The sequence below is a fragment of the Dipodomys ordii genome, unplaced genomic scaffold (assembly GCF_000151885.1).
Source record: "Dipodomys ordii isolate 6190 unplaced genomic scaffold, Dord_2.0 Scaffold107, whole genome shotgun sequence".
Lineage (NCBI taxonomy): Eukaryota > Metazoa > Chordata > Mammalia > Rodentia > Heteromyidae > Dipodomys > Dipodomys ordii.
The window spans coordinates 673,271-681,954 of NW_012267323.1; the positions used below are offsets into that span (position 1 = coordinate 673,271).

An 8,684-nucleotide genomic window follows, 5' to 3' on the forward strand; every position below is an offset into this window, starting at 1 on the left:
TGTGGCTGTGTCCTCTGCACAGCTGAACTCTGGCCCAGGCCAGCTTGTGCTCCTGTGACCCTAACCAGGGTATATAAAATGACAGATGGCAGCCCGGCACCGGTGGCTCATGCCTGTCATCCCAGCTACTCAGGAAGCTGAGATCTGAGGATCATAGTTCAAAGCCAGCCCGGGCAAGGAACAAGGAATGTCTGTGAGACTCTGATCTCCAATAAACCACTCAGAAAACTGCAAGTGGTGCTGTGGCTCAAGTGGTAGAGAGCTCACCTTGAGCTGAAGAGCTGAGGGACGGCGCCCAGGCCCAGAGTTCAAGCCCCACAACTGACCAGAGAGAGAGAAAAAAAAAACCTGGGAAAAGCAGGCAGCTAAGGATCTTGGGAAGAGGAGGAGGAGGAGGGAAAGGGCCGTGAGGGGGGCCCTTTGTGCCTCAGTGTCCCTTTGGTCCTGGAGAGACTATGAATTGTGCCCTGAGAGGGACTCTAGCTCCCAGTGTCTCCTCTGCCTCTTCCCAAGGCCCTGCCCTTCTAGGGAACTGATCTCTCCCTTCCCTCCTCCCTCCCTCCCCCCTGCCTCTCTCCCTCCCTCCTTTCCAGGCAGATTACCATCGAGGAAGGGGAGCAGCGTGCCAAAGAGCTCAGCGTCATGTTCATTGAGACCAGCGCCAAGACCGGCTACAACGTGAAGCAGGTGAGTAGCTCAGAACTGGGGAAGGAGTTGTGTGGACACCATCGGTCACTCACCACTGGTGGCAGAGACATATCACGAGCTCTTGAAACAGGCAATCTCAGGATCCAGCGCTGATACAAGGCAAGACAGTCTGGGCGATGTGTTCACCCACCATTTCTTTTTTTTTTTTTTCCTTTGGTTGGTCGTGGGGCTTGAACTCCGGGTCTGGGCACTGTCCCTCAGCTCTTCAGCTCAAGGCGAGCCCTCTACCCCTTGAACCACAGCACCACTTCCAGTTTTCTGAGCGGTTTATTAGAGATCAGAGTCTCATGGACTTTCCTGCCCGGGCTGGCTTTGAACCTCGATCCTCAGATCTCAGCCTCCTGAGTAGCTGGGATGACAGGCGTGAGCCACCGGCGCTCAGCTCCCTTTTATTTCTTCTCATGCCCGGACTGTGGCTTGAACTCAGGGCCTCATGTTCTCACTTGGCTCTACCCCCTCTCCCCCCCACTTAAGGCTAGTGTGCTACCACTTGAGCCACACACCTTCACGTGTGGGCATTTTGCTGGCAGATTGCAGCTAAGAGAATCTCACAGCCTTTTCTGCTTGAGCTGAGATCCTCGGATCTCAGCCTCCTGAGTAGTTAGCAGGTGGCTTGAGACACCAGTGCCCGGCTTCGGGTGACAAAGTTTTAAGGGACAGGTGGCTGATGGATACCTTGTTTCCCAGCATCCTCTCTCACCACAGGGAGGGATTCAGCCAATCAGCGTCTTGGGTGTGTACAGGGCCAACACTCAAGACCATCATAGGACCATTCAGGCTACAGCAAAGAGGCCACCGGTGGTGAGGTTGGAGAGAGGAACTGTGGGAGACTCTTACCCCAGCCCCAGCCCCAGCCGCAGGTCTGCAGAGAGGAGACTCTGAAGGGGAAACACAGGAGGGACGTCACCTTATATCTTTCTGCCTTCTCTCGGCAGCTCTTCCGACGTGTGGCGTCTGCTCTGCCCGGCATGGAGAACGTCCAGGAGAAAAGCAAAGAAGGAAGTATCCTTTTCCCCCTCTCTCTGGGCTCGGGAGCAGAAAGGTGTGCTAGGATTATCTTGGACGCATGGGGTGGTTTTGTGCTACAAGGAGATACTCGCCCAGCCTCTACCCTGCCTTCCTTGGCCTGGTGTGGGCCTTGGCTGCCCGGGATATGAGCGTAGAGAAGAATATAGATCCTCACCTTCTTCCTAGTGTGTGCTCCGTGGGGTACAGCTTGAATCCCATCCATCTGAGGATCATGTATCAAAAGACAGTCCAAGCAGAAAAGCCCGTGAGATTCTCTTAGCTCCAATTTTGCCAGCAAAACACCAGATGTGAAGGTGTGGCTCAAGCAGTAGCACGCCATCCTTAAGTGAGAAAGAAAAAACAAAAAGCCAAGTAAGAGCATGAGGCCCTGAGTTCAAGCCACACTTCAGGCATTAAAAACAACAACAACAATTAAAAGCCAGGCACCTGTGGCTCACGCCTGTCATCCTAGCTACTCAGGAGGCTGAGATCTGAGGATCACGGTTCAAAGCCAGCTTGGGCAGGAAAGTCTGGAAGACTTTTTATCTCCAATGAACCCCCACCCCTTCCCAGAAAACCAGAAGTGGTGGCTGTGGCCCCCAGTGGTAAAGTACTAGCCTTGAGCAAAAAGAGCTCAGGGACGGCAGTGCCCAGGCCCTGAGTTCAAGTCCCATGACCAACAAAAAGCCAAAAACAATAGCTTGAATAGTGGAAGCCAAAGTGGAGATGGCCTTGTGGCTTCATTTGTCCCTCCGTCTGTCACCTGTCTGTCTGATGCAGCCAGGTAGGGTCCAGACACTGGGAGAGGGGATGGAGGCTGGAGCGAGGGGACACTTCAAGCCGGCTCTAAAGGAAATAGGTCCTTCCAGCTTCTCCTACCCGCTCAATCCCAGAGTTCTCAGAGGATGCACGGTGCTAGCAGGAGACCGGGCCCAGGACTATCTGCTGCTCTGTCAGTCATAGGACTCCAGTTACGGACAAGGTAACAGTCAGATCTCTCCTTAGTAGAACTGGGTTGTGTGGGCAAGGTCTTCATTGTCACTGGGCCAAGTAGGACTGTCTATGAGGTGCTTAGGGACAATACAGGAAGCCACCCGCAAGGCCGCACAGGAAGAAAGGAAGATGCACCTCACCCAGCAGCCAGGGCCAGCCTTGATCTTCGTGCCTCCTGCTCCGAACAGGAAATAGGTCGGCCAGGGTGAGTGGTGACCACTTCCTGCCCCCAGAAGTCAGATCAGATGCCCCCCAACCCCCGACTCCAGAGCGGCCACTACTAGCAACGTCATCCTTGTAGAGTGCCTGGAGTCTCTCCCAGCTCTGCGGGGGACCACGCATGCTCCCAGCTGATACTGTGGTTGTTGATGGCTGCTTCCAACCCGGTTATTTGGAAGATGATGCCCCCCCCACCCACCCACTTTCTCAGTACACAGCAAACTTGGAGGGCAACAAAGAGAGAGAGAGAGGCCACCAGCTACCAAAGGCTATGTTCGGTCCCAGGGACCCCTTTTCCAAACCAGGCTGCTACAGGCTGTCACTTGGGCACTTGATGAAGTGGTTCTAAAGAGACAGGACAAGGAAGCCTTCACGCAGGGCCTGCCCAGGCAGCTGCTTCGTTCACAGAGCCTGGGACCAAAGCCAGACATTTGCATAGCCACGCCCATCATACTTCCAGTCACAGGGCAATGGATTGCTTTGATGCCCCAGACATAGAGCGCCGATTATGTGTGCCCCTGGTAGATCTGAGCTGCCAGGGGTGGAGTTGTACCCAGTGATTTGGCACAAGAGGACCACAGAGAGGGGATAGAGGAAGAGGGGAGGGAAGAGGTCCTAAGTGTGACCTGTGAGCCACACTAGAACCTGAGGAACCAGACAGGAGGCTCACCTTGTTTTCTTCCCATAAGAAAGGTTCATAGGCAGCTTAGTGGTCAAGTGCTCGCCTAGCATGTCCGAAGTCCTGGGTTCGATTCCCAAGTACCATCTAAACAGAAAAAGCCAGAAGTGGCGCAGTGGCTCAAGCGGTAGAGCGCTAGCCTTGAGCAAAAGCAGCTCAGGGACAGCACCCTAGACCTTGAGTTCACAGCAGCTCAAGCCTGGTTAGTTTAGAGATGAGCTCTGGTGGCTTGCCCTCCAACCCCGATTCTCTGGATCTCAGCCTCCCAAGTAAGGAGGATCACAGGCGCTCACTACAGTCACCTGGTTATCACCAGCTGTGCTCTTGTGGTTCTGACAGAGCTGTGTTTAGGCCTCCATGGATTGGGGTCCGTGCGGCTCCCTAGGACCCTTCTGAAATGTCAGTATTAAAGCCAGGCCTGCAGCCGCACCTCAGATTCCCCCAGCCTGTGTGTCCACAGAGCCCTACATAAGCTCTACTCTAGGTGGAGAGTTTGGAAGGGGGGCAGGAGTGGGGGGGGGGATGCAGGTAGTAGAAAAGAGGGTGGGGAGGCGGTGGGCTGCATCTTTCCTACTCTAGCCAAGAGTCATAGGCCTCTGGGTATTTTACCCAAGGGACACAGAGCCGGAGAGCAGCAACCCATGGGTAAGTCATCTTCCTTAGCCCCACCTCCTACAGTGATCGACATCAAGCTGGACAAACCCCAGGAGCCCCCAGCCAGCGAAGGTGGCTGTTCCTGTTAATGTAGAGTCGGAGCCCTCCTCTTCTCCCCGCCCCCTCCAACACCGCTTCCTCCAACACCACGTGCTTGTTGTGTGGCTTCCTATTGGTTAGCTTCCTAATAGGGTGGGAAATGAGTTGATCAAGATGGGAGGATTTTTTTCTTTCTTTCTTTTCTCTCTCTCTCTAGGAGTCAGGTGGGATGGGGAGGGAGGATGGGTATCAGGGAATGACATCACTTTAACAAGCCGTCACTTATACAACTATTTTTTTTTTGGGTTTGGTTGTAATATATTGTACTTTATTAAGATGGCCAAAAACTGTTAAAATTTAAAAAAAAAACAAAGAAGTTTAAATCCTGTGTATACAACTTTTTTGCCAGATGATACAAGAAAAATGTAGTCTCTTTTTTTTTATTTGAAAGATGTGCTTTTCTTCTTCTTTTCTTTTTCTTTTGTATATTTGTAAACTTCTAACCTTTTCCATGCACCTCCTTCTTCCTGTCCTCTTTCCCATTCATTACCTTGGCCTTCCTCCCATCAACTCCAGCCTGGTAATATTTAAAAAACAACAACAAAAAACAATGAACGGAACAAATGTAATTAGGTTCTAGTCTCAGGCCATCCAGCCCTAACCGACCAGGTTACTTCTATCTCTGCATGGTCAAATGCAACATTGGTGACATGGAGACAGACTCTGAAGAGACAGCTACAGAGCCCCTGAGCCGAAAGGAACAAACAGGGAACCGCTTCTGTCTCTCCTCCCCATTCCCTGCCACCACCCTCCTCTCCCCATCCAAGTTGACCTGCAGAGCAAGAGGTCATGGGAAGGACCGGTTGCCGTGGTGACGTGTGTGTGATAAGACTCTGGGGTTCCCCATTGTAATTCTGAACCTTATTCAGCCGGTGGTCCACACACAGAGCTGGTGTGACTCTTGAGAAACTCCATGGATGTGTGATGCTGTATCCAGAACTTGAGAGTCTGTGCCACTTATGATCTGAGTGGGGTTGAGGGGAAGAGGGATGTCTGCACAATTTGGGGTGGGGTGGGATGAGGTGAGGGGGAATCCAAGTTCTCAAGCCCCTTGGCCGTTACATCTCGCTGAGTTCTATTCTGGAAAAACTCGATGGCGCCGGTAGGGCCGGGGGGAAATCTCTGGGCCTGTGTCTTTGGATGGAATTCTCTGACATAAGAATTCTGTAGTAACGTAACTCCGCCTGGCCAGCATTCCAAATTGCCCCAGATTCTCGGTCCCTGGCCTATTCCAAGCCACAGTGTAGACAGCGATGGTCACCAAACCTTCCCCCCACCCCCACCCCCACGTTGGCATTGGCTCCTTTTCCAACGCTGGCATGGGCCACAGGGTGAGTGTTTTGTTGGAACTTCTCAGAAATGGCAGCGGTAGAGGTTCAGGGCTGAGATTGTAACAATGGGCCTGCCACACATTTTTTTTTTTCTCCCTGCCTGAAACTATGTGTCAAGAGTTGATCTCTAGAGAGGAAGCAGGCACCCCCAATGGGAAACTTCTTCCAACTGAGTGAGGACCCAATGTACGAGCGTAATCTAGACGTCAACGTGTTTAGTTTTTTGTGTTTTTTTTCTACGTTGTGTATATAATTATATATAGAGATAGACTCGTGTAAACACCTCCTACAAACACACACACACACACACCCTCTACACACACCAAGATGCGTGTGCTCGATGTATATTTCTCGTCTTTCTTGCTCTCAAGTCGGAACTTAACATTTGTGATATCCGTGTGGGAAATTCTCGAAGTACTGCAAAAACCGTGTTGAAATAAGAAATACTCAATATTGTCAAATAACTCGTGATTGTCTTGCCACCAATAAAAAAAAAGAAATAATAATGCATAGATGTGTTAAAACTACAGGCGAACTTAGCCCAGGGGAATGATCTCTACTACTATTACTACTACTACTTCACTATGTACCTATACGCACGGGTGTGCGGCGTTTCCTCCCTCCCCCACCCCTCCACCCCTGCAGACACACCCCCAAAGTGGTGCTTGTTGACAGTCGCTTACTTACCTCGTGAGAATTTTTATAGGAGTCCAAGTGGGTCTCCTCGCTGGTGCACGGGCTCATGCATGAGTGCAAAGGTGTGTGTGTGTGTGTGTGTGTGTGTGTGTATGGTGGATTCGTGTTTTCTTGGCACTGAATAATAGCTTTTTCTTTAAAAAAAAAAAAAAACCAAACCATCCTGTAAAACAAGTAGCAACTCCAAGTTCTTTCTCATGTACACACAATCCAAGGTACCATGCATGGTATATTGTTGCTGCAGAAGCAGAGAGAGAGAGAGAGAGAGAGAGGTTAGGATGATGTTGGATGGGACATGGTGTTAGCAAGTCTGTGCACGACCATTTCTGAAGACCCCCCCCCCCCGCCCTTGGCCTCTGGTCCTCCCTTCTGTCAGCTTGCTCGTTCCCTTCCTTCTTGGAGTCTACTCAGGCAGGCAGATCTCTCTCACAGAATTGTGTTTGGTTTCTCGGCTCTAGTCTTGTGTGGGAGCTGCCACCGATCTCTTCCTGGTAGGTGGGACTTGGCCTCTGAGTTAAGGGTGGATGGTAACCTGGTTAGGTTCCCTGGATGCTGTCCTGACTTTCCCGTGGCTCCCGTGCATTAGGTGCTGGAAATGGGAGTTGCAGTTAGAAGGTTCCAGGTTAGCCGGCTGGGTGGACCAGAGGCCTGACGGCCTCTCTTCCTGCCACCCTCTGGAGACCTTCTGTAATGTCCCCAGGGCCTCCAGTTAGATCAGCTCGCTGTCTCTCAGGCAACAGACACCAGGACTATCAGCTGGGAGCTGGAAGTGTGTGTGTGTGTGTGTGTGTGTGTGGCCCGGGGCACAATTCCTATCATCTCGTGGTGGATGGGAAAGTGACAGTGTGCTGCTGTCCTAGCTTGAATGCCAGGGGAGGAGGTCCGAGCTAGCTGATGACCAAGAGGCCATGGGAGGGGCAGCTGCCAGGCGATCTTGTGCCCAAACCCTACCTGTGTCACAGATGAGAGAGAACCAAGACCGAGTGAAAGGGGGTGATGGTGGGGAGGGGGAGGCACCTGGCTAGGCGTGTGCGCCCCTCCCCCCTCGGGCACTCTCTGATTTCCTTAGGACTTAAGCTTTTCTTCCTGGTGTGGCCTGGTGGTGAGAGGCGGCCCCCTCCTCCCCACCCCAGGTGTCTGTGGGGTGTGTCTACTTCTTTCCTCCCTTTCCCTGGGCCTGTCCTGCCCAGCGATGGGCTACCTGAGACTGCACACAGGGTGTATCCATCTTTCACGGGCTCGGAGGGTACAGTTGACCATCTTGACTTGACATTCAACTGTGTGTAAAAAAAAAAATGTGGAAAAGACTCAGCATGTTGGTCAAACAATAAACTGTCCTCAATTCTCAGCACAAAGCCTCCGGTGTAATGTTTCTCCAGGGGTGCAAGTGTATACAGGGGTTCAGGCCCTGTCTCCACCCTCCTTATATGCTCTTGGCCCTTTCTTCTTCTTCCCCCTCCTCCTCCTCTTCCCTCTCCTCCTCACCTGAGCTCCATGGAGCACTGTTCTCCAACCCACCCCACAGCAGGCACCTCAGGTCTCAAGTCATCTTTAGACTAAGCTGAGCTGGGCGCTGGTGGCTCACGCCTGTCATCCTAGCTGAACTCAGGAAGCTGAGATCTGAGGATCACGGTTCAAAGCCAGCCCAGGCAGAAGTCTGTGAGACTTCTCTCTAATAAACCACTCAGAAAACTGGAAGTGGCACTGTGGCTCAAGTGGTAAGAGTGCTCACCTTGAGCTGAAGAGCTGAGGGACAGCATCCAGGCCCAGAGTTCAAATCCCACCACTGACAAGGTAAGACACAAAGGCGAAGATCAGGTGCGGAATCGCCCCTACCCTGAGCACATTGGATTGCCATTCTTCAAGTCTGACTGCACCAGCCACCCTTTCCCCTTTAATGATTCTGAAGGTTTGGGAACAACTCACCATGAAAGGCGGGTTAGGTGTCTGTGCCTTCTCCCTGCCCTTCCTCCACCCCATCTGTCCTGGGAGTGACTTGTCACAGATCGTCAGTCTGTCTGTCATGTGCTCTGGGGCAAAACGGCATGGTCGCACGCTCAGGTGACTTGCTCTAGGTGGGAATCTTCACACGCCCTCCCGCGTGAACTCAGCAAACCGTTCGTGCTAGTTAATGCTTTGGGCCAGACAGCTTGTATTTATTTACCAAGTACTCATCATTTACAAAAGTGATAAAAAGACAGATGTTGCTCGGCTCCGGTGGCTCACGCCTGTCATCCTAGCTACTCAGGAGGCTGAGATCTGAGGATCGTGGTTTGAAGCCAGCCCAGGCAAGAAAA

At 52.1% G+C, this 8,684-nt stretch overlaps 2 protein-coding genes across 3 annotated transcripts in view; one reads left to right on the forward strand and one right to left on the reverse strand.

Annotated features, from left to right (window-relative positions):
• Window positions 1-5,339, forward strand: part of Rab6b (RAB6B, member RAS oncogene family) — a 65,863-nt gene extending 60,524 nt beyond the window's left edge. For both annotated transcript variants that reach the window (XM_013028095.1, XM_013028094.1), the window contains exons 6-8: window positions 594-687; window positions 1,644-1,710; window positions 4,286-5,339. In XM_013028095.1, coding sequence (XP_012883549.1) covers window positions 594-687; window positions 1,644-1,710; window positions 4,286-4,350 — 226 coding nt within the window. In that variant the 3' untranslated portion in view covers window positions 4,351-5,339. The remainder of the gene's footprint in view (window positions 1-593; window positions 688-1,643; window positions 1,711-4,285) is intronic.
• Window positions 5,340-5,987: 648 nt separating this feature from the next.
• Srprb (signal recognition particle receptor, B subunit) overlaps window positions 5,988-8,684 on the reverse strand; it is a 9,883-nt gene continuing 7,186 nt past the window's right edge. The window contains exon 7 of the mRNA XM_013028265.1: window positions 5,988-6,013. The gene's annotated coding sequence lies outside the window, so the exon portion shown is untranslated. The remainder of the gene's footprint in view (window positions 6,014-8,684) is intronic.